Consider the following 26,460-nt stretch of genomic DNA (forward strand, 5'->3'; position numbering starts at 1 on the left):
TGAGAAAGGCACTAAGTTTTTATAAAAATGAAAAACATTGACAATGGCCATTTTTCCACACACAAAATTCCTATTTTTTTTAAAGGCCATTTTCCTGGATTTTTCTTTTGTTTTCTTTTGAGTTTTCCCAAAGTTTGAGCTGCTCTTTAAAACAGCATGATGTAAAGATGGGGTGGTGGGAAGAGACCTTTCACATGGCAATCCAGGTGATGCCATTCAAGTTTCTAATCTACACTGACAAAGCTGGAAAAGGGTATTTTCTCCATATGTGTGCAATGGCAAGAGGTGTAATAAAATGAATATTTTTTTACAAGCTAATCAGAACATTTTGTAACATTAAAGACGTTCCAGTTGCTACTTTGTGTATTCAAGGCTAATTTGACATTACTGTACCCACAACCTAGAGTGACTCTGGTCTCCCTCCAGGGCAAGGCTGAGCGACTACAAAATAAATAAATAAAATAAAATCATCAGATTTGCGAGTAGAAATGAAGGGTAGTAATGAATGTTTAAGAGGAATATTAGGACCAGACCTGGGAACTGCTTTTGGTCTTATTCTAAGTCCCCTGTCATCTGGCCTTTTCCACAAACGAAGGGCCAGTGCAGGTGAGCTCTCCAACCCTTCCTCCTTCACACAACTACAACCCATAACATTTGGAGCAGATACCCAAAGGACTCAAAGGACCTGATTTTCTGAAGTGCTGAGCACCTGCAGTTCATATGGACTTTAAGAGGAGTTGTGGGCACTCAGCTTCTCTGAAAATGATGACTTAATTCAACAGACAACCTTCTGTGGTGCTTGCCACCCACAGGATGTCTCACCCACTAAGCAATGGTCATCTCTCGAATACGTATGATGTCAAACAACCGGGGGAGCAAAAATCACGTGTTAGCTGCCACACAAAGCTAGCTATACAAACAGCACTTCGGTTACTTAGCACTTTATATCTGACTGGATTTAAAAAAAATACAGATCTCTCATACAGATTAGCAGGCTGTACATAAACTACTGTGAAACACCTGGCAATATTTATATTAGCTACAAACCAGTCAACATAGGCAGTGGCGTTAATTAAAAAATGGGATTATTATTTCATGGCATTTTTGTGAATGATTTGTTCTTCTTTGCTTTGAACATTTTTTTATTTTTTGTTCAGCCAGCACTAATAGGCGGAGTTTAAATTCGGACTAATGGGAATGGCGGAGAAGTTGGTGGCAGTCTTGTGGACTTTCTAAACTCCTGGATCCTGGTTTGAATTCACTCAGCAACCCTGGAAAACAGGAACATTAGCAGGACCCAACACTGCATCCAAAGATGCGCTATGCCAGCATCTTATAACCAAGTACAGTAGATTGGTTCTATGGACAGTAGCTCACAGGGAATAGAGTCAATAGCCAGCTTGAGGGGATAATTTATGACTAGCTGGAGTTTAAACTTTTGTAAAATATAGCAGTACTTACAGGGAGGAAATGTCTGCTGGTGAGGCCAAATTAATGAGCCCATGCCACACCAAGGTAAACTTTCCAAAATTGAGCCACTTCCCATTTTAATAGGCTTGTATTTTCTTTGCATCACTGTGGTAACTCAGATACAGCATATGAGTTCAAAGAGCATTCTTCTCCTCTAGATTCAGCCACTTCCTGCCTGACTCCGTCCATTTTCATGGTGAGGAAATGATATGACAAAGATGGGGTTTAGCAAAACGTTACATTTCAAAAGCATGCAGTTGGGTCATTCAGGTCCATAGGTTAAAAAGTAGCATTCAAAAATACCCAAGACAAGGTCAAAAGAGAAATGCTCCCTTAGAAAATAAAACAAAAGTTTGTTAATGAATCATACATCTTTACCCATTCTTCAGAGGAGTTTGCATTCTATTCAGTTGCACAAGAGGAAAATGTGGCCCCAGAAATTTCCCATATACAGATACCTAGATCCCAGATAACAATCCCCTTTCAGAGTAGTTTTAATTTCATTAAGAGATGTCAAAGAACATCAGTTGCATCAACCACTGAATTACCAGAGCCTTTTACACCTGAAAGGATCTATATGAAGTCCTCATTGAGGAAAGGGCAGGCACAGTCTGTCTCCAATTTCTTCTAGGCTTGGTGCTTTGAATACACCTCTTAGAACTGGTTATGAGAGGTAAAGGGACCGAATTTGCTTTACCCAGTACTTAGGCTTATTGCTTTTTAGCCATTTTTGTTGCCTTATGACAGTCTAGGGAAAATAATGCTGAAGCCCAGTAAGGAAGATTCTGTACAAGAGAGAGGTTTTCTGAAATCATAAATCAAATGTTCATGGCCTATGGAAATGTGGACATGAGGGGTGAAATCATGGCTCCACTGAAGTCACTGGGAGTTTTGCCACTGGCTTCAATGGAGCCAGAATTCACCCCAGACATCATACCTTTAAGGAACAAAATGTCCATTTGGAGATACGCAATGGTCTTTGCCCAGTTACAAGAAATGTTAAAGGTACAACTTTCAGGAAACCTGTAATATGATAGATTTGTTAGCAGCACTCTCTAAAACATGAAGTTATCAGGTTAGTCACAAGAATTTCTTGCAAAACTGTTTTGGTGAAGCAGGGAACACTTAGGCACAGATCCTGAAAGGTATTTAGGCACCCTTCTTCCCATAAAGATCTTTAACCTTAATGAAATAAACACACACATGGAGAAACCCAAAAGATCACGTAAAATTTAGAAACAAAGTGGAGGCATACAGCTGTACAGTAGTTTTGCAAAAAATACAGTATATGTTCCATTATAAGAAAGGAAAGGAACTGAATACAAAAATGGATATACATCTGTTTATAACAGAAATCAATAAAGAACAGGGTTGTTTCAAAGTTCTCTGCATACTGGTGCTATAAACTACCTTCAATGATCAAGTTTAATTTGGTTTTATGTCACTTCAACATAACCACCTTTCAGTTACGATAGGGGATGATGAGAAGTGAAAACATTTTATGCTGTCAGATGGCTGTTAGAGGTAACAAAAGAAATAGCAACTGCCTCTTGCAAGTTACCAATTTATCTATTCAGTTATATCACCAGCAAATAATTCAAACCCGAAAATATCCTGCTGGAGATGTAAAATACTTGATCTGATGCTTTGCAATTATAAAAGGTAAACAAAACAAAATGCTCCATCAGAAAGAAGCCAAAAATAAAATGCTTGGTAAACAGAAGCCTTGGTGCTTGGATTTTGAAGTAGCAATAGGAACAATTCCAAATAAAACACACACCTCTTGGTATTTTAACTTTTTAAAAAAATTCACTTTTTAAATTTCTGATGTATGCACCGTCTGAACTGCTGGCAGCTGATGACAGCCGATTCGGAAAGAGACAGACTGCATGCTTGTGCATTTGTACTTCATATCTTATTCTGTCATCCTATTCATGCTAGCCCTGGATTATTTCATTTCTGCTCACCAAACCTTCTGCAACCAGCCTCTCCTTCAGATGTGACAGTGGGAATGCGACTTTATTCTGTACCTGAACACTCTTGATTCATTTTATTTTTCCATCTTTCCAATCCCTTCTTTTTTATTATTTCCTCTGTGACGGGTTTTATTTAATTGCTTTAGATACATTGTGTGAAATCCTGATTTCAATGGCAAAATTCCTGTTGATTTCAGTTGGGCCAAGATTTCACCTTTTATTTCTGGATCCACAAAATGTGGCTTTTTGCTAAACAGAAACTTTGGTGCCATACTGCAGCAGAAGCGTCCAGGCACTGGAAACAAGGCTTTTGACTGTAGCAGGGCTGTGGGAAATTAGTGGCTTATATGAGGGGTAGGCAACCAGTGGCACTCACACTGCCAGGGTGTCCTGGCCACCAGTCCGGGGGGCTCTGCATTTTAATTTAATTTTAAATGAAGCTTCTTAAACATTTTTAAAACCTTATTTACTTTACATACAACAATAGTTTAGTTATATATTATAGACTTATAGAAAGAGATCTTCTAAAAATGTTAAAATGTATTACTGGCACATGAAACCTTAAATTAGAGTGAATAAATGATGACTCGGCACACCACTTCTGAAAGGTTGCCGACCCCTGGCTTATATTTTACTCAAACACCTCCAGTTTGTTAATAAAGTTAATTTAAAAAAGTGTAATAAATATGCACAAACATAAAAATCCAGATCTCATTCTAGTGCCTTTGGGATTCTTCATGAATCCCAAGTTGGCCTGCAAATTCTTTTACATTTATATGACTCTCTCTATATATAGTGCATAGACTGCACTGCTATAGTGGGAAAGTGAGGAAGGCCATGAAAAATTTGGCACTTGTTGCTAATACATTCACTAAATTCAGAAGATTGTGTTTTAAACATTTCAGAGCTATTTTTAAAAGGTTACACAATGTTTTCAATTAGACACCTGTTATTTAATTTACAATATTTTTTATTGTGTCTAACAGAACACTATAAATTTTTGTTTTTTAAAGTCAGTTTAAGGTGTGTCCCGTCCCCCTTCAATCTTTCTGGAAACAAAGTCTTTCCTTAAGGCAAATTCTCCCTCCCCCCACCCATAAAAAGCAAGAGAACCAGCCAAGTCTGGAGAAATGTAGAAATTCCTAAGGTGCCTCACAGCGTCGAGTCCTAAATGAACTCCCCTTGGAATGGAAGTTGGCTACGGCTCTGTTCCTGCCAGCGATAGCGGAGCTTGGAGAGAGACTTGTCTTCTAGGTTCTCAAACTCAGCAAACCCCAGCTGATTCAGGATCTCATAAACTCCAGCCTTGGCCGCCACCTGAAAGCAAAGGAGAGGGAAAGGGAGAAGGAAGAGTTTAAATTCCTCTGAGTATACAGACTGGATTGTATTGAGCGCAGAAGTTTACCAGGATGACATTCCTGTTGCCCTTGATGTAAAACCCCCTGAGTAAGTGAACAGGATTAAAAAGAAAACCATACAAAACAAGAAGGGAAACTCTTACAGAAATGTGCTTTCTATCCAATGGTAGGGACAAGGATGTGAGTAATGGGGGAAGGCAGCAGATGTCCGCTGCTGCAGCTCTGCATATCTCTAGGGAAAGAAAGGGAAAAAAGAAAACGAGATTTTTCTCTCCCTCTGTTTTGCGCAAAACTTGCTCCTATTACAGGAATCTTTAACAACACTGCAGCACCTCCGGTCTCCTAACAGCTCCTTTCAGCAGTACCAGCATGGTTCACCAACCTGGCACAATCCCCACAGAAAACCGAAACAAACAAATCACCAAAAGCCAAACCTTTGGGTGTATGGGTCATACAATATCTATTAATGCCACCAACAAAACAATACATCTACTTTTTTTCAGGATGAAGGGTAGAAATTTGTTTGCCCTTCCCCACTCCTCTGGGGCCTCACCCATCCTCCATGAGTTCTCAAAGATAATTGCTAATGGTTCCCAGATTGCTTCAGCTCATTTCTGAAATTCCCAAGTATGATTTTCATCAGGCCCTGCGAACAGGAATACTTCAAACATATTTAAATATTCTTGAACCTGTTCTTTCCTTACTTTGGCTTATGTCCCTTCCCCCTTGTTGTTAATATTAGTTGTATTTGGTCACCATTAACCTTTTTTAGTAAAGACTGAAGCAAAGCAGCCATTAAACACCTCAGCCTTCCTGATGTCATCAGTTATTAGCTTCTCCTTCCCTGCTAAGTAAAGGACCTATACATTCTTCAACTTTCTCTTGCTGCTAATATATTTAAATAAACTCTTCTCATTGCCTTTTATATTCCTTTCTAGGTGTAATTCATCTTGTGCCTTTGCCTTTCTGATTTTGTCCCTATATGCTTGTGTTACTCTTTTGTACTCCTCCTTAGCAATATATCCATGTTTCACTTTTGGTAGGATTCCTTCTCGATTTTCAGTTCACTAAAGTGCTCCTGATGGAGCCAAATTGGCCTCTTACTATTCTTCCTACCTTTTCTTCGTATCAGGATAGTTTGCAGTTCTGCCTTTAATATTATTTCCTTCAGAAACTGCCAGATCTACTGAACTCCTTTATCCCTTAATATTTTCTTCCCAATGGGACCTTACCTACCAGTTTTCTGAGCTCATTAATGTCTGTTGTTTTTTATAAGTCCATTGTCCTTATTCTGCTGCTCTCACTCCTTCCTTTCCTTACAATTATGAAATCTATCATGTCATGATCACTTTCACCCTATTCCACCTTCAGATTCACAACTGATTTCTCGCTGTTGGTCAGAATCAAGTCTAAAATGGCTGTTCCCCTGGTTACTTCCGGCGCTTTCTCAAACAAAAAGTTATCCCCAATATAGTCCAAAAACTTATTGGAAATTTTGTATTTTACCATATTACTTTCCAACAGCTGTCTGGGTAGCTAAAGGAGCTGTGATTGTTGTCAGAGCGGGTAGTTGGAGGAGCTGTGACAGGTCCAGTGCATACTTAACCTAACAAAAGCTTGAACTATGGTCATACATATGGTAACAAATAAAACCTCGTACTTTCCTACATCTGGTGCTCAAACATTTTATAAGCCACTTTTTAACTGTTTGTGTTAGCATTTTCAGGGTTTGTTAGCTTTGGCGGAGTTCTGGAAAAGTTACAATGTTGCCTTGTTTTTGCTAAAAATGTAGTGCTTGTGAAAGGGCAGAGAGGGACTGACAGCACTTCAGCCCAAAGACTTCCTTTTATCCCTAAGCCAGGCACACGCTCCCCTGAAGTACCTCAGACTTAGCCTCAACCATCCCCCCTCATGGATATGTAAAGTGAACAGGGGTGGAAGGGAGACAGATTTAAATAGCGTACATACACTGCCCTTGCTGTGGGCATGCTAGGGAAACAGTCCTGTTACAATCAATTCCTTTTCTGTTAATGCCTGGGCTCTCTGAACAGACAGCTCCTGCAGCCCGATAATGCATGACAGCCTCTTCGTTAGGAGAAGCACTCTGTATTATCCATGGGGATAGAAGATAACCAATGTATCACCCTAGGGTTGTCAACTAGATAAATAGTCAACATCTTTCAAATAAAAAGCTATTGGATAGTTCACCTTTTATCTATGGTCCTATACAATGATTAAAAAACAAACAAACAGATTTTCAGATGCTCTCAGCACTTACATAGGCAACAAAAGCATTACAGCTATTGTACTCAGGAAAAAACAACAGGTAAGCTTCCACTTAGAGAAAGGCGCTGTAAGAGTGAATATAGACAGGGTTTGCCATGTAGCCACATCCACATAATGTCATTTGGTTTCAGCGGGAAGACAAAGACTCATATAGGAAGTTACCCAGCGTGTGTCAAAGTGTTTCTTAAGAAAGAAAGGCTATCAGTTTAGAGACCCACACAGTTCGGTGAGAGACAGGGATTGGCATAGGGAGAAGTCTTCTACCAAACCAGTGAGACCAGAGGTCTCAAATGTTTGGTAAATCAGGATTCTTGCTGAAGATGTTATATAGACATAAACCGGATTCTGTGCTTTGTATGCCATCCCACACAATAAAGAATGTTAAGGGTGCAAAGCGAACCACTCAGTCAGGACATGCTGAAGTTAAGGTTGTATGGGTAAGTTTACCTCTATCCCTCTTTACTGATATCAGCAAGAGGAGAATCATGCCCAATGTATGTTTCAGTTAACAAAGCTGCTGCAGTGAATAAACAGCTGCTTGTTTGAGCTCCTGTCTCAGTGCCTGTTTCTAATTTAGCACTGGGATGCTCCGAGTCACTTGATCTTATCCTTTCTCAGAACTTCCACTTCCACACACACCCTTCATCTGCCTCTGTCTCTCCACCCAGCTGCTGTCCGCCTGGGGAAGCTAGCAGCCAATCTTGCACCTAATTAGTGATTTACTGAAGAGTGTAGCAGAGGAGCTGCCATTTTATTATACAATGTGGAGGGGACTCATTTGCACATGAATAAAATAAGGACTTTTTCATAACTTTCCCCTTTGCCAAAATTCAACAGGCCAAAAATCATTTCAATATTGGTCAGCATTAGGTCAATCCTTCATGATGTTTCCTTACTGTTTAGACAATAAATATCACTTTAGAACCCTTCTTCTTAATCCTATCAGTAGGTTCATTGTACTCCAAGGTGCTGAAAATGACGATGATCATACCATCTTGTATTCAGGTCCTCCTGCATAATGTGATTACATGGCCATGTAATCAGTCATATAATTGTCCTTCTGTGATGATATATGGCCAGAAGTGTCTATCAATTGTGCATTTCAGTCTGTGATCATAATGTGCTCTATGTGCTTGACTTCTAAGATGGTGTGTTAGACTATCAAAGGGGAGCAGACAGTTCCAACACACTGACCCACAGGAGACAGGCAGGCATCAGGCTAGGGATTACAACCCATTTGGACTGAATGGATCTAACTGTCCGAACACTGCAGCAGCCATCAAGAGGGCATTCTCCCAGAGAGGCCCTATTGCATGCTCAATTGACTGGAAAAACCGACTGTCAGGCACCAGGATATTTCACACCTGGGCCCATAAACAAAAGAATGATTCAGCAATATGGTAATTTGACCCAGGCCCCACACGGGAAGGGTGGCGCTTTGTTGAACCTGTGAGAAGGAACCAGTCAGAGCGAGAGAGAGATCGAGACAGACATGCACAGAGAGATCTTGGTGGTTGAAGAGAATGTGAGTTGGGTCTGTTCTATTCCTGTAATGAGACTAAATGTGTGCGTCAGCTGTCAGTTGTTTTAAAATCTTTTCTTGTTTCTCTAATGCTTTGTTCCAACTACTAAATAAAAATACTTTAAGAAGGCTGTTGTTCAATAGCACTGGTCACAGATTCTCACAGGGAAGAAATGCAGATGCCTGGAACCTAATCATATTTGCGGTGTGATAAGCGATTGGTGTGCACAAAATATCATGATCAAAGCCTGGCCTAAGAGAGGGAGAACTGCAAAATTCCATGCAAAACTGGTCAGAGCCAGAGGCCTATCTCCTGAGGGCGTGATTAGAGAGACCAGAAAGGGAACTGAGGTACAGCTAACTCTGGACCCAGGGCAGTTTTTTCTCTGAATTAGATCCAGAATTTCAGCTTTCATTAGTTTTTAAAAAATTTAGTCTCTACTTGCTATGCTCACAAAGAAAGCCTGCAAAACGTAAAGTGAATATACCAATGCAGTCAGACCTGCCTGAAACTGCTCACTGCTTGGAACTAGAAGTCTGGGAAGTGGGAACTCCTCCCATCCATCTCACTTTGAACCCTAATGAAGTACCTTATATGTCATCATTGTTAACTATTTCACACATAGTCTGTACTACTCCACTGTTGGGATCAGAAGCAGAGAGTAGGCCAGGATGCAGTGGATGCCTGCTGGAGTAGGAAATGAGGAATTTAGTTCTCTCTCCCCAAATTTAAAGAGACTTTCACCTTTGTCTATAGGGTGACCAGATGTCCCGATTTTATAGGGACAGTCCCAATTTTTGGATCTTTTTCTTATATAGGTTCCTATTACCCCACAACCCCATCCCGATTTTTCACATTTGCTGTCTGGTCACCCTACTTGTTTAGAAAGCAAAAGAGAAAGAGGAAGTGCACCTCTCTCCATATTACTAGCTCCCACCCCATCTGTCCCCTACACAGCTACCAAAACTCTCAGCTTCCTTCTCCATCCCCATAATTTCCACAATGCAATCTTGCATTATTAATATAAAAATAAAACCAGCAACACACTGAATATGTAAGGGTACTGCAACATTAATGTAATATCAAATGCTAAAATAAGGTACAGCCTGTTCTGTACTTCGCTACACTGCCTCGGGGATGGGGAGGCTTGGGAAGACACTCCTGAATCCTTGCCTTCCTGCTGCATAGGACTTAGGGCCTTGCTTATATTTATATAGCATTTTTCATTCTGAAACATCTCAAGCACTTTACAGAGGTAATATACAAGGACCATCCACCTGCCTCTATGAAGAGTCACTTCTAGTGTGGAATCATGCCACTATTTAAGTGATGCTACCTAACATTTTAGGGGGAGTGGGGGCGATACTGTATCCAACTGAAATGACAGAAGGACTTTAGACAGGAAGGGCCTGTTTCTCCTCTCACAGTGTAACTTCATTTACTAGTGTAAGTAAAAGGAGAATCAGGCCTCAAAAAGTATAATGACCCAGGCTGGAATCTGACCAGGACACCAGGGTTAACACACTACTCTTTAAAAGTGCTGTGGAATTTTTAGTGGCTGTAAGTGGTGAGGGGGCTCATGGTGCTAGTGCACCCTGTTCTCTCTAGCTCTGAGCGCTGAACCCCCTCGTTTTATGAGGCCTGAAATGCAGGTGGCGTTATGATGCAGGTGGCATTATGAGCCAGGAAAACAAAACACATTCTAAACGAATCCCCAGGGCACAGCCTGAACCTCTCACTTTAGAGCTGCTTAAGAGTGGAAAGGAAGCAAAGGTAAGGGAAATGTTAAATATTAGTATAAAAAAAAATCACAAAATGTGAGTTCAGTTTGCAAATAGAACAAGCTAGACAAGCGACTCCAGACTAGACAAGGCCCTCCCATCCACTAAGGGTGTTTAGGAATAATGAAATCCTCTATGCAAATGCAAGGGCAGAGAATTAAATGGCGTGCAGACTCCAGTTTCCATGTAGGAACGTATAAGGCAGAAAAAGCTTAGACACTCCTGATGGCAGGAGCGCTATGGGGAGACAGACACACCAGCATAATTTCTGACCAACATAGCTACACTGGTATAAGTTTTATAAAATTGTACCAATAGTACAATTTTGGTTAGGGGTGTGATTTTATACCACTAGATTTATACTGGTGCAATCCTTTGTCTGGACGCAGTTTTATCTGTATAAAGGTAACTTACACCAGTATAGCTTGTTCCCCCGCCTGTACAAGAATAGCTAAAAGCAGCTTTTCCTGATAGAGCCACAGTGGGGGTTGTACTGCTTTAACGATACAAGTACAACTTGTGTGTGTAAACAGGCTCTAAGAGCACAAAGAGGCTTCTGCTGGCACCTTTGAAGTGGAATCCCAATGCTTCGTTTGGGTAGCAAAGAGCAGTTGCTTCATACTCTCTCATGTCTAACCACACACATGTGAGGGAGAAAAGAGGGTGGGCAAGACTAGCTCTGTAATTCAGTTTTGCTCAGGGCACTAGAAGCACTGAGGCTGCCTCTCCCTCCCCACTCCCACTGTTTGACAATGAAAACAAGGAAATAAATGAGGTGCCATTTCCCTCAGCTATTTCAGGTTGAACACAGCGGAGCACGTTTCAACTCCGATTTTGTTTTCAAAGAGAATGTTGGGTAAGGCAGCGCAGATAACATTCCTTCCTCCCCTTGCATTCTACACCCCTGATTTGGGCAGGGCACTCCCTCCCCTCAAAGTGATGAATGTCCTTTTCCAGCACAGTCCCTTCAATCGAGATTGGGCAGGCTCTGATTGTAACCAGAGTTGGCAGATGCCCCTTTCATCTCTCTCCGAAAAGATCAAACATGCCAATATGAATTAACAGAGCTAATTGAGACAGAGAGGGGAGGAGGTTTTCCCACAACACACAAGCCAGAGACTCCCCACTTTCTACCTACACAAATGAGAGAGAGAGGCTAATCTCAATGCACAGATTAAAAAAAAAAAAAGAGCGAGAGAGAGAGAGAGAGAGTCCCAGCCCCCTCTCCTCCCTTTGTCCACTCTATTTTACCTTCTTACATTGCTCAGAATGACTCAATAACTGAACATCACACACATACCCCTCACTTGCCTCCTCGTTGTTTGTTTAATCTTGGAAGATCCTTTTTCACTGTACAGAGGCTCTTTAAGCGCAAATTTAGTGTCTTCCCGGTTTCCCTTCAATGTTAATGTCTAAAACAATATTTTGCACAAAATTTAAGAGTAATTCAAAGCCCAAAATCAAATGTCACTCTAACTTACAGCAGCCGAAGAGTATGTGTCACTTGCAGATACTGCGTCTTCAATTTTATTTTAGTATTTGATTCCTAGGTGCAATTGAGATGCACCACAGATGCATGGAGAAGATTTTATAAATGTATACAGCTCTACGCACACATGTACACTAACAATAAGGTCTTTCTTCCAACGGGTTATCACCATAATTACAATTAGAGGTGCTCAGTCTGGAACACTTTTAGTTTAATAAAGTTGGAGAAGCTAACAGGGCTTTCTCTGTGGATGGCTCTGAACTTCAGAATTTAGTACATCCCAGTCTAATTGTAAACAGGCTGGACACCTCCCAAGCACCCTCTCGTGGCCTGGACTCACTCTGTAAGCACCCTGCCTCAGTTTCCCTCTTCAGCTTAGGGCCCCTAAAATCAAACCAACTCTTCTTAGTTCATCCACACTCCTCTTTGGGACTGGATTTATTAAAATAACAAAATCAGACCCAAAATAAAATTCTCAAAGCTTCCCCAAGTCCACACTTCCACTCTTTCCTGCTGGGGTCTCCCAGGTCATACCCTGCCTAGATTGTCTCAAATGACTAAGAGTACACATACACTGGGAAAAAACAAAACAAACTCAGCAGCGAGTCTCGTGAGTCTCAGAGCCCATGTCAACTGACTCGGGGCTCACAGGGATCACATCCTGGGGCTAAAAATAGCAGTGCAGACGTACTCTCAGGGTATGTCCACACTACAATTAAAAACCCATGGTTGGCCCATGCCAGCAGACTCAAGCTTGCAGAGCTCGGGCTAAGGGGCTGTTTAACTGGTGTAGTATTTGCGTTGTTAATATGAAGCAGAGACCAGAGTATGTATGTTTTTCTAATGTCTGATTTGTATAAATCCAAATAAATTAATAAAACATTTATTTATGATGTTTCTTTCCAGATCAGAACTTTTCCAAAGTTCAGGCTGTCTGGATCCAGGGTTTTGGTGTGGCTCATTATAGACAGTTCAGTGTACATATACACACACATACATACAAAAATAAAATGTATGAATGACATTTAAGAAATAGAGTTTGTAGTTTCTCCCTAGAGAAATTAGACCTGTGGTTTGCAGTTTCAGACTCAGAGTTTATGCTGTTCAAATCAAGCTTATTCTTCCTTATACAATGAATTCTGCTTATGAAAAGGGTCTTTGGGACCCAGTAAGTCCTTTAAAAAAATAGAACAGTGACTTTTATAAAGAAGTGCATTTAGAGGAAACAAACCTATGGCTTTGTATAGGGGGCAGGTATTTCAGACTAGGCCTCACTACAGAGAAGCATTCAGAATTGATGTGTGTCATGTACAGTACGCATTCGTTAGTTCTAAGATCAAGCCTTTGAAGGGTCGAGACATGGGAGAGGGCTGAAATTTGCCAGAATATTTAACTTTTTAGCTTTAAATTAAACTCCCCAGGTGGGAAGTGCAATGGGGTACGTTCACACTGCAATGGGTATAACTGCGTGAAGCGAGAACAACAGTCTGCTACAGAAAACAGTGGAGGAGGGAGAAAATTGACAAATATGCTGCTTCATATTTAGCATATTTCTCCCCACCACCCTTTCAGTTTGTCCAAGTTAACGCTTGCTGGCAGAATTCATGACATCCTATCATGCTACATCGCCACGGGAAGTCTGATCACCTGGCTGCCAAAAGATTAAACTGGCCAAGGTAGCAGAATGGAGTTTGCTCCCTTTCAGCTCCTGCAGCTAGGAGCCATCATTTACATTTTTGAAAAGAATTCTAACTTGGGTTTAAGATATAGGATTTGAGCATCATGTGATAGTTTAAGATGTTAACAGAGCATTTGTTACATGTGCAGAGGATGAATCAAGGTTGGTATTACAGGTGCTCTGATTCTATAGTCTTCTTAGCATATGCGCAACATGCCTCAGGTGGCACGTGACCAGGATTCATCCCCAAATTTGGTCCGCTGATTGGATCGTCAGCTTCCCTGGCCCAGGCCAGGTACTGACTGGGAGCACGACATGAACGCTGATCCATGCCCATTCTACAGTGATGGGGGACATCTAAGAGCCTTTAACACCCAAACGCCCACCCAGACCCCTCACTTCCACAGTGAGCTCCCTTGATTGTGGAGGGTTAAAGCACATGAATAAAGGTTGCCTTGACCAGTGATTTTCTTGATTTTCATTGACTGTGTTACTGAAGTGTTGCACATGAGTAATCTTAATTCTAGGCAAATGAAATAATGTTGTTTGAGTTTTATGTTTAGGTGCACTGGGACTTCCTGGACTGCCTAACTCTGCAGAGCTTCTGCAAATGTGCAGTTCAGCTAACCCCTCCATCCCCTTACACTCCACACACACAAGTTTAATCTCTGTATTGAGAGATGTGGAGAGTACACCAACTCAACCAATCTTTGCATGCATCTACAAAACCTTCCCTGTGTAAGCAGAGTCAGGATAAGCTCTACCCTGACATCTGGTGGAAAGAATTTCAGAGAGTATATTTGCATAGGCATGCCTACCCTATCCCAGACTGCCGAGCTGTGGGACTGCTTGGTGACAAATGACTCACCCTCAGTTGGGTGGTACTTGCTAGACAAGGGACATGGGTTCCAAAACCCAGTGATTTGAGAGAGGGCTGGGGACAGGTATCTGTGCCTGGTGGTGCAGTCTCCTTGTGGAGCTAGAAGCACCAGTTCCACCCCCTCCTCTCTCCACTGTGGAATGTCAAAGTTGATTTTTTTTTTTATTATTCCCTCAAGAATCTAAATACAGGTTATGGAGCTGAACTCACTTTGGGCTAATGGTGCACTAGCACTGGGGCTCCCCCACTAAGAGTTGAAATCACTAAAGAGCTGAAATTACTGAGCTGAGAGCACTGAGTACTGTGCTATCTAGTGGGGGAGCCTGAAGATATACTGTGGAACAGAGCAGCTGGTGGAGTGGAGCAGTTGTGGGGACGGCTGGAGCGGATCACGGGACAGCTGGTGGCAGAGGAGCGGCTGGCAGAGCGGAGTAGCTGTGGGACAGGTGGAGTGGCCCATAGAGCGAGCGGGGCCGAGCAGTTTGCAGAGAGAACTGGAGCAGCTCATGGAGCAGAGCAGCTGGTGGAGCGGAGCAGTTTCTGAGGACGGCTGGAGGAGCAGAGTGGAGCGGCTGGTAAAGCGGAGCAGTTCGTGGAGAAGGCGAAAGCAGAACCCACGGAGAGGCAGGGCAGCTGGCCCTAGACCACGTAAGGTGCCCCTTTCTACCCAGGCTGGGGGGAGGGACCCCTACAGATAAACTTTCGAACTCTGGGGTGGCATTGACCAGAGACTTTTGGGTTGTTGGACTTTGGGGTGATTGGACTTACAACCCTAAGGGGAAAAAGGACAGTGCCAAACGTACTTGGAGGTGGGTTATTGTTTATGGTTTGTGTTATAACCCTGTTTGTGGTGTTTCTCCAATGGGATGCCGCATTGATTCCTTCCTTTATTAAAAAGATTTTGCTACACTCAGACTCCGTGCTTGCGAGAGGGGAAGTATTGCCTCCTAAAGGCGCCCAGGGGGGTGTGGTATGTGAGTGCCCCAGGTCACTGGGTGGGGGCTCGAGCCGGTTATGCATTGTGTTACTGAAATGGAACTCCTGGATACTGAACCCGGCCCTTGTTGCTGCCAACTCAGAGGGGCAGAAGGGTTACACCTGTGTCAAATGAGTAGGACTGCTGCACAGAAAGAGTTGATTGCTTGGATATGAGAGATGCCAAAGTGCTGATAAAGGAGAAGCCTCAAAAAGCCCTTTGTGCCTGGGAATAATGAGGAGGAGGAGAATGCTTTCAAGGAGCAGTTTAATACCTCATAAAAAAAAGAGAGAAGGGGAAGGGGGGAAAAAAAGAAAGAAGCAGCCTGTCTCTGCCTCACTGCCCCAACAAGCGTCCTTTCAGTTTAATGGATTACACTCTATCTCCCTCATTTCCTCAACATGACCTCATCCCCTAGAGACTTGACCCAGCCCAGACTTGTTTGAAGAGTTGTATTGTTTCCTGTTCTGTTTGTTTAGAGAGGTACAAATAGCCAAACCATTTCAAACTACCGGGGATTCCTTTTCAGCAGTAACATTTGGGGAGAGAGGGTTTCGGGATTTTTAGTATGTGTTATTTTATGGGTGGGAGGGAAGTGGGGTACACCTATGCTGTGCACTGAAAGAAAATTACCCTAGCAAGGCTCCATTAACAAAACTCCTGGCAGACAAAAGATAAAATCATCTTAATCGAAAAACTACTTCCAGGACAAGAAAGCTATTAACCTCTAAGGATACTTGCCACATGTATAAGCCAGCAAAGAGAAGCAGCAGAAAAAGCATGCAGAAGAAATGAAAATTCATATTACAAACATTTTTATACACCCACACATATTCAAACACACACACACACACACACACACACACACAGAGCCATGATCTGAAGAGCTAAACAGGGGTGTTGCAACCCCCATCACCCCAAAGTTACGATTAAAGCTCTGTCTGCAATACAATTTTTAACTATGTTTGTAACGAGTTAGTAGTTAGTCTCTACTCAGTTTGTAACCATGGCAACTCACCACACGTCACCCTTGCAAGGGGCCTACGCCAGTACGTTTGTGTTCCTGTAACCTGTTTTGCCACGTGAATGAGACCCCATACCTATGCCTGTGTAAGCAGTTAGGCAGGACATCCCAGAGCACACTGCTGCATGTGCTGCTGATACCACTTTATGCATATTTTGAGGTAATACAGGATAGCTGCTCAGATTTTCCCAGAAGGCACAGGTGCAAACATCATTAATCAGTGTTGTAGGTGTGGATACACAAACTCAGATGACACATGGTTGTGTTGTGAAAAATGCTGTTGTGGGGCCACAAATGGTTACATACACACCTAACAGATAAAGGTGTTCACAGAATATTTGCAAAAACCTGGTTGTACTTGTATGATAGATGGGTCCTTAGTTTCCTTCCTATCCAGTACTCAGGTCTTTTAAATTAAGATACAATACACACCATATTTCCACACTATCCTGGGAGGGTGGGACTTGAATCTCCCTCCATGCTAGCTGTGGCCATGACCCCCCCAGATGAAGGTGAGAAATTGAGGTTAGCGAGTTTTGACCTTTAGGGGTTCCCACTATATTAGATTGTTGTAGAGTTGTACCTGATTGTCGGATATCTGCTCAAACTCTTGAAAGAAATAGCTTAAGATGCTCCCAAGTGGCCCACTAATGCAGGATGCTGTGGTGCTACCACAGAAAACTCCAGATTTGCCGGATCCAAGAGTCAGATAACATGGTCCCGCACAACTAATATCTCTGCAGTTATGGCCACAGAAAGCAAATGTATACAATTATACATTATGGGACAAACACTTTTAATTAGCCCCACATCCTAGCCTGAATCCATCCCAAACTTTCTCACGGAAGTCCTTGCTAAAAATCAAAAGCCAGTTAGTGAGTAGCCCCTCCGACCATCAAAATACACTGAGGCCTGGTCCACACTACGCTGTTAAACTGATTTTAACAGCGTTAAATTGATTTAACGCTGCACCCGTCCACACTACACTGCTATTTATATCGATTTAAAGGGCTCTTTAAATCGATTTCTGTACTCCTACAAAACGAGAGGAGTAACGCTAAAATCGATATTACTATATCGATTTAGGGTTAGTGCGGACGCAAATCAACATTATTGGCCTCATTATTTTACAGTGGCTACCCACAGTGCACCGCTCCAGAAATTGACGCTAGCCTCGGACCACGGACGCACACCACCGAATTAATGTGCCTAGTGTGGACTCGCACAATCGACTTTATAATATCTGTTTTATAAAATCGGTTTAAGCTAATTCGAATTTATCCTGTAGTGTAGACGTACCCTCAGTCTCCTTTAGCTTAGTCCAAAAAGCACTTGACTAGCAGTAGCAGAAATATACCTGCAGCAAGTTTCCCTCCCACGGCACCCTCACAGGCAAAGCAGCTGATTTAGTGGTGACATTATCAAATCAAAATCACAAGATTACTTGGGATATTTTCACTCTCCTGCCCCTTGGTAAGGATGGCAAAAGTGGTCCAATTATTACTCCAGGGAGAGGAGCTCCCTTTGGCTACTTTTTCCAGTACATATTTGAACAAATTCTCTTCTTACTGTTGCTAAACTCACTTCAGTAAAGAAAAACGAGCAAGCAGAACATCAAAGCTGCAAAAGCTGATAAATCAGCCCTAATCTATCAAAAATGCACAAAAATTCCATTCTCTTCTGTGCACGTCCATCTGACCAAACCACGGACTGAGATTAACACATCAATGGCAACCCAGAAGCCAGAAGTTCTGAAGTTCAATGTGCGGAGACAGCAGGAAAGAACAAAAGAAAATTCCTGCAAAAATCTCCCCCACGCAGGGAAACCATGGCAGCTAAGGGGCAGAAGGAGGAAAGAAAAAGGGAGAAGGATGGGGGCAATCTGAGTCCAGAATTCACAGGATTCACAATATATGCATAACCTTCAGCTGTTCCCATCTGACAGCAGCCTTCTCAATCATGGCAATTACCACTGGAATATAACCATTCCCAAGAGGGACCCTGATATTTCAGATGCAGAAACCAATTTGCCAGCACTAAAGACAGAGCATGATTTGGTCTAAGATTGTGGAGTGTGGGTGAATTTATTATTTATATTGTCCATTCCCTACTTCCAAAGACAGTTTTCATAACTTCAAAAGGTTCACCAGCAATAATCACTTCTGACTAGGAGTCAAGCTGATCTGCAAAAGTGTGCTCTTTTTAAAAAAAATTTGGGCTTGTATCCATGTTTAACATCTTTATGATGTAGAGAGGGAGGGCCTAGCTTTCAGTTTGTTGCAGGGAAGGGAGGGTTAAATAATTGTTTTCTGTTTGATTTTTACCTCAGAAATGTCAGTGATTGCAAGTCTGCCTCTCCCTCGTTGGAGAGACCTCTAGGGTCTCAGGTCTATACTAGGAAATTAGGTCAGTGTGAAAAATCCACACCCTCGAGCCATGCTGTTAATCTCCCCAACCCCCAATAGACTGGTTCTCAGGTAGGCAGAGTACCTAGGTTTACAAGAGAAGCCCTCCCATCAGCATAGTTAGTGTCTGCACTGAAACACTACAGTTGCCCAGCTGCACTGTTTTAAGTAGTCTAGCCCTCACAGTATGGTTGCTATAAGGTCAAACACCTAATGGAAAGAGTGCAGTTTCTGACACTAACAAAAAGACATCCTTTATCCAAAATGTTCACTAGTCATTGATTCTAAATAGGTGTTACAAAAAATTTTAAAAGGTCAAATTTTAAAAGAAAGTAGGGGCTTACAGTTATTTAAGTACCTAAATCAGAGGCCAGATTTTCCAAAAGGTGCTGAGCATTCAGCAGTTCATATGGATCTCAATGGAGCTGTTATGTGGCCAGCACCACTGAAATTCTATACACTTATTTAGGTGTCTAAATACGGACACAGGAATGTAACTTAAAGCTCCCAACTGAGAAAATTTTCGTGAAAGTTTTAAACACTGACTAAAATTCCCTTCACCTCTCAATTGCTCACTTTTCACACCCTTGACTTTTGAGATGTGACTTCAGCCATCAGAGTCTGCGAGGGTAGACAAGGCCTAAATGTCTAAGGCTTAAACAAAACCGGGGGCGGGGGGGGTTGGCTAAAAAAGCAGAAACCTGCCATCTTCTTCAGTCCCCTTCCTCCTACACACAAAAGCTTTCAGACTTTCATCATACAGTACTTCAGCAAGGAGAGCATGAGCCCAATATTTTCCCTTCCCAGGTCACCTTTTAAGAGCTGGTCTAGGTGTGAACATTAATGCATTCAGCTTGGACACCTTCACTTAGTTACTTACTTTCATTTGACACCACCCAGAGAATTTTTGAATGGAGCCTTTTTCGTATATTCCAGCCCCATCGAGGCTCTACTTTGCAATGCAAACAAATACATGAGCTCGGAGTTGTATGTTTCAGTACAATGGGTGATACTGCTTTTAGATTTGTACTATGGCAAAACTACAGGTTAATAAAGAAACAGAAAAATCCTCACTATTTTACTTTAAAAAGACAATATTTTTCTTCCAAGGTAATTGTGCACTGGGCAGGGAGGAAGGAGCAATGTCATAGTGGCAGTAATTCACAGGATGAAATGCTGACTTGATTGAAGCCAATGGCAAAACTCCCATTGATTTCAATGGGGCCAGGATTTCATCCATAGATTTAAGGCCAGAAGAGACATGAAGATAATCTAATTTGACCTCCTGCATAACACAGGCCATAGAATTTCACCCAGAGATTCCTACATTAAGCCCATAACTTCTGGTCGATCTAGAGCACCCTAACTTTATTAAAAAAATTTAAGGAACAGAACAAACCAGATCCCTATGCAAGCTGTTCTAATGGTTAACTACCCTCACTGTTAAAAACACATGTTTTATTTCTAGTCTGAATTTGTCTTGCTTTAACTTCAAGACAGTGGAACTTGTTATGCCTTTGTCTGTTAAATTAAAGAACCCTCTACTATCAGAATTTTTCTCTACATGTAGTACTTATCGATCATGATCAAATAAATCACTTTACCATCTCTTTGTTAAGCTAAATAGACTGAGATGCTTCTTTCATGTCTCACTGGAAAGGCAGTTTTTCTAAACTTTAAATAATTCTTGTAGTTCTTTTCTGAACACTTTCTAATTTGTCAACAACATTACATGCAGCAACGAGATCAAATTTTCCAGGTATCCACACAGGCCATTTGGAAAAGATGGCTTCCGTTTTTCACATTTCTACACTTGTACTGATTGTTCCAGTGATGCCAGGAATTTGCACTGGTGATGAACATCAAGAAATCTCACAGTACCAGTGCTAGGATGTTAAACCGTGGCAATGACAGAAGACATCTTTTTAAAAAGTGATATAATTAAACTTGTGCAAAACCCTGTGTCGGCACATGTGTTTTGATTTAGTTAAACTGATTCCTAACTATTTTAAGCTAAACCAAAATAAGCCTGGTTTACACCAAACTAAGAACATGCACATAGCCTTTTGCACCAGTTTAACTAAATCAGTTTAAAAAAAAAATCACACCTTCAATAAATTGGCGCAACTTTCTCACATAGATCTGAGCTTGCGAATGCTGTGATGCACTTCATCTCAGATAGGATGATGGCAGGGAGGGGGGTAACTAGCATCATTCAGCAGTGACCTCTGACTGATCAAAGCATGATGCTGATGGGTACTAAAATGAATGCCATTCTCTCCTATTTGTCTAGAAGGACAGTGAACTGGCTACAGCGTGGAGGTGAGAGGAGTAAAGAAGGGAAATTTCAGGGAACCCATGCACTGCTAAACCATAATTGCCTTCCGTTTTTCTAACAATACTAACAGTGCCAGCTGACCAGCCCTAAACAAGTGGTTCGGAACTATTTAGAAAAACTGTACAAGCACAAGTCCATGGGGCCAGATGCGTTGCATCCAAGGGTGCTAAAGGAGTTGGCGGATGTGACTGCAGAGCCATCGGCCATTATCTTTGAAAACTCATGGCGAACAAGGGAGGTCCCAGATGACTGGAAAAAGGCTACTATAGTGCCCACCTTTAAAAAATGGGGAGAAGGAGGACCTGGGGAACTACAGGCCAGTCAGCCTCACCTCAGTCCCTGGAAAAATCATGGAGCAGGTCCTCAAGGAATCAATTCTGAAGCACTTAGAGAGGAGAGGTAAGTGATCAGGAACATTCAGCATGGATTCACCAAGGGCAAGTCATGCCTGACTAACCTAATTGCCCTCTATGAGGAGGTAACTGGGTCTGTGGATGAGGGGAAAGTAGTGGATGTGTTATTCCTTGACTTTAGCAAAGCTTTTGATGCGGTCTCCCACAGTATTCTTGCTGGCAAGTTAAAGTAGTATGGGCTGGATGAATGGACTATAAGATAGATAGAAAGCTGGATAGATCGTCGGGCTCAACGGGTAGTGATCAATGGCCCCATGTCTAGTTGGCAGCCGGTTTCAAGCAGAGTGCACCAAGGGTCAGTCCTGGGGCCGGTTTTGTTCAATATCTTCATTAATGATCTGGAGGATGGCCTGGACTGCACTCTCAGCAAGTTTGCAGATGACACTAAACTTGGAGGAGTGGTAGATACGCTGGAGGGTAGGGATAGGATACAGAGGGACCTAGGCAAATTAGAGGACTGGGCCAAAAGAAACCTGAAGAGGTTCAACAAGGACAAGTGCAGACAGGGCCGGCTCTGGCTTTTTTGCCATCCCAAGCAGAAAAAAAAAAAAGGGGGCAGGGCCACCAGAGCAGCAAAGCAGGAAAAAGAACAACGCGGCTGGAGCGGCAAAGCCGGGGGCGGGGGGCAGTGTAGGACATGGCATGGCTGGAGCGGCAAAGCGGGGGGAGGGAACACAGCATGACTAGAGTGGCAAAGCCGGGGGGAGGGGGAACACGGTGCAACTGGAGTGGCAAAGGGGGGCGGAACACAGCACAGCTGGAGCGGCAAAGCGGGGGGAGAAACAACAGCATGGCCAGCAAAGCAGGGGAAAAACAAAACAAAAAACCCTACAGGGCGGATGGAGCCAGAGGACTCCCTGTGCTGCAGAGTGCGCGCCCAGTATAATGGGGGGAAGGGAGAGGGAGCGGGGGGAGAGAGAGAAGGGGGCAGCCAGCGCTTCAGTGGGGCGCTCGCCACGCGGCCCCAACCACAGCACCACCTGCCGGGAGGGCTCCGCTCCGCTTAGTGGGGAGGGAATGACGCAAGCTGCCCTGCAGAGTTTGCTGCAGGGCGCTCTCCTCCATGCTGCCGCCCCCTACAGGGCAGCCAGAGCAGTGAACAACAACAACAACAAAAGCGGCCGTGCCGCCCTAGGTTTGAGTAGAATGCCACCCCGTAGAATCTGCCGCCCCAAGCAAGAGCTTGCTCAGCTGGTGCCTGGAGCCGGCCCTGAGTGCACAGTCCTGCACTTAGGACAGAAGAAACCCATTCACTGTTACAAACTAGGGACCGAATGGCTAGGAAGCAATTCTGCATAAAAGGACCTAGGGGTTACAGTGGATGAGAAGCTGGATATGAGTCAACAGTGTGCCCTTGTTGCCAAGAAGGCTAACGGCATTTTGGGCTGTATAATAAGGGAATTGCCAGCAGATCGAGGGACATGAACATTCCCCTCTATTTGACATTGGTGAGGCCTCATCTGGAGTACTGTGTCCAGTTTTGGGCCCCACACTACAAGAAGGATGTGGAAAAATTGGAAAGAGTCCAGCGGAGGGCAACAAAAATGATTAGGGGGCTGAAGCACATGACTTATGTGGAGAGGCTGAGGGAATTGGGATTGTTTAGTCTGCAGAAGAGAAGAATGAGGTGGGATTTGATAGCTGCTTTCAACTACCTGAAAGGGGGTTCCAAAGAGGATGGATCTAGACTGTTCTCAGTGGTACCTGATGACAGAACAAGGAATAACGGTCTCAAGTTGCAGCTGGGGAGACTTAGGTTGAATATTAGGAAAAACTTTTTCACTCAGAGTGGTGAAGCACTGGAATGGGTTACCTAGGGAGGTGGTGGAATCTCCTTTCTTAGAGGTTTTTAAGGTCAGGCTTGACAAAGCCCTGGCTGGGATGATTTAGTTGGGAATTGGTCCTGCTTTGAGCAGGGGGTTGGACTAGATGACCTCCTGAGGTCCCTTCAACCCTGATATTCTATGATCCTATGATTCTATGAATAGGGTTCAGTTAATCTAATTCAGGTTTAAATTGAAGTGTGGGATGCGTCACAGGTTGGGATGCATCACAGGGTGACTCCAAAAAAGAGGGCATGAACTGTAGATAAAAAAAGGCGGGAACGTGTGGGAGTTCGGGAATACTTAGTATGTAGGACAGGTGCAAACAGAAGGAGGAACAGAGGATGTAACTAGCACCATTCAAAACAGGAGTGAAAGTGAAACCGGCATGGGGTGGGGAGGGAATTACTGGGCAGCAAAGCAGACATAGGTGGAGGAACTAGATGGGCTGCAAGGTCTCCTTCCAGCCCAAAATGTTGCTATTTAAATAGGTAGTCAGTAGTTTTAAACATGACTGAAGACAAAAGAGTTAGGAGGCCCTAAACTTCCTGTTTGAATGAGTCAAATTGAGGCAGCAGCAGTGCTTGGGAGATTCAATTTAAAATTAGGAAATTTCCATAAAAGGGCCACTTGCTATCTTATCAGTACACTAAGCAATACCAAACATTCAGGCTCAGAGCAAGATTGTAGATTGTCAAAAGAAATGGGACTTGTATACATCAGCTGAAATATCTAAAACTCTTTCAAGAAGGTTTGGGTTCTTTTTCTTTGGTCATGGCTCATGTGTTTGAGTTACTATCCATCCTCAGATTCATGGCTAGTCCCAAACCCTTTGCGCCTATGCTACAGGATAATTGCAGAGCCCAAAAGCTATTTGAGGAATCGTGACATGATCACACTGTATCACCCTATCAGGACACTGCATCGAGACACAAAGACGCAAATGGTGTGACACAGCATTGGACATCATAACACAAGTGCTCATTCAGATACTAATCAGGACATCCTGTGAACCATGGCTCAAAAGAAGAAAACAGCTGTTTTCCATGAGAGTAAATCCACGACTGCAGTCGCAACAACCCATTCTGGATTTACAGCAACATGTGACTGCAAGTGAACAGTTTCTAGGAAGTCTGTGTTTCTTTCTGTGAAAACTCTGAGTGGAGGCAAGGTGAAGAGCAAATAGCTGTGAGCAATTGTCGACAATGAGGAAGTAGAAATGAGGCCCTGGATGAATGTGAAAAACACAAGTAACAAATAAAGAGTTGCTCTTGTGGTAATTTTATCACAAATGGCAGGATTACTTTATTATATGTAGTACTAGTCATTGGAACCTCAAAGCAGGGTTCGGTTAAAAATAAAAACACAATGCCCCCTCTCCTCCCAAAAAACAAAACAAAACAAAAAAAAACCCCACCCAAGGTCCAGCCCAAACCAGGACCACAATCCCTTGAAATGAATGTACCCAAAGTACATACATGTTTGTGAAGTTTACACGAAGTTTCTTAGAGGGAGGAAACTGGGGGAGATCCTTACACTCACCCTATCATTCCTGCCCCTTCTCGCCTGCAATGGCAGGACTACTTCTGCAGCTGGAGTGGAAGGCACAGCTGACCAGGGCCTATTGTGGGGAAACGGTGAACACTAAGGGGCCAAAGGTTTGGATAAATTCAGCTAAGCACCCACACTCTGGGGCATATATTCTAATGGAAGTTTTTCAAGTATACACTTCACTAGCTCAGATAGGAAGCTTACCTCCCATGTGTCTGAAAGGTTTTTCCATTTACATTAACAATTTCTATCCAGATAAGGACCAATAGGTGCTGCTGTTTGCTGGGATTGTGTATTACTGATACTATCTGATAAAGCAATTGTGTCACTAGCAATACATTTGAAACAGGTTTTAAATTACATCATTTGGCTTCTTTATTTGGTTGAAGTGGACCAAGAGAAAGGACTGGAGAGAAGTCTTCTATTGGTCTGCACCTAGTCTATACAGTAAGTCAAGTGGGCCTTTTTCCATATTCAGAAATTGCCAGTCCCCTTCTAGGCAACAATTTTCAGCATTCAGTGAAACTGAATTTGATTTGTGGATAAGCTAGTATGTAAACCCAATATACAAAAGTGAGCCATTTCTGAGGTCCATTGCAAACATGAGAGAAGAACAGGTTTATGAAATACTGCTTTGGTGAAAACTTTGGTCATGAATACACTGGTAATCAGAAAAATCAGTTACCGGAGCCAGTCATCATTTCCTCACCAATACAAATTCAGGATTGAGTATAGGTCCCATTAACATACACTCAGTGCAGTTGATTTTTCTTCCAAACTGCTAACTGTGGGGACTGGGAGAATTCTTACCTCACGCATCCAGACACTGAATGGCCTCTGCCAAGAGTCCTTCTTCTCCAGATGCAGGTAGGCATTGAACAGGATCAGACAGATGTATCGCTCCAAATACTGTAGGCTCCTCAGTTGCAGTGTCCGCATTTCCTTCTCGTCCTTGGCTGTTTTCCCCTGAAATGAAGGATGATATAATTGGAATGCTTTAAAGTCACCATCATTGATTCCAAACAAATACCACATACAAGAATGCACTGAAAACAAAGATCTATATACCATGGGCCTAATTCTGAGCTGAGGTAAGCAGGAGGGGTACGGTAGCTATAAGAAATAAGAGTACATTATTTCTTCATCTGGCTAAAGCAGTCAAGAGCAAGGAATACCATCAAAATGACATTGGATGGTTCTTTCTATTTCTGTGGAAGGGAAGAGTACAGTTAGCTTTAGTTTATTGGGGGACCCTTGAAAAATTAGTCACTGGAATCTCAGCCTGTACTTAAGGCACCGCTTATCATAACATTTTATGCTTTCAGTTCAGCAATTCCACAAGGATCAGAATGCCCTCTGCTTTTTAAAAATAGTCCATCACTGAGGGGTTCTTCTCCCATTAGCAAATGACATACAGCAAAAAAGTCTCCTTCCTCTTTAAGAATATTCCTACAGTTGAGATATTCCCCTTTTAATATCCATTGGTATC

At 42.7% G+C, this 26,460-nt stretch overlaps 1 protein-coding gene across 4 annotated transcripts in view; it reads right to left on the reverse strand.

Annotated features, from left to right (window-relative positions):
- Positions 1-2,682: 2,682 nt before the first annotated feature.
- PALD1 (phosphatase domain containing paladin 1) overlaps positions 2,683-26,460 on the reverse strand; it is a 187,507-nt gene continuing 163,729 nt past the window's right edge. For all 4 annotated transcript variants that reach the window (XM_050959371.1, XM_050959373.1, XM_050959374.1 and 1 more), the window contains exons 19-20: positions 25,782-25,937; positions 2,683-4,763 (exon numbers count right to left, since the gene is read on the reverse strand). In XM_050959371.1, the coding sequence (XP_050815328.1) occupies positions 4,614-4,763; positions 25,782-25,937 (306 nt within the window). In that variant the 3' untranslated portion in view covers positions 2,683-4,613. The remainder of the gene's footprint in view (positions 4,764-25,781; positions 25,938-26,460) is intronic.

This window comes from Gopherus flavomarginatus, chromosome 6, assembly GCF_025201925.1.
Source record: "Gopherus flavomarginatus isolate rGopFla2 chromosome 6, rGopFla2.mat.asm, whole genome shotgun sequence".
Classification (NCBI taxonomy): Eukaryota; Metazoa; Chordata; order Testudines; family Testudinidae; genus Gopherus; species Gopherus flavomarginatus.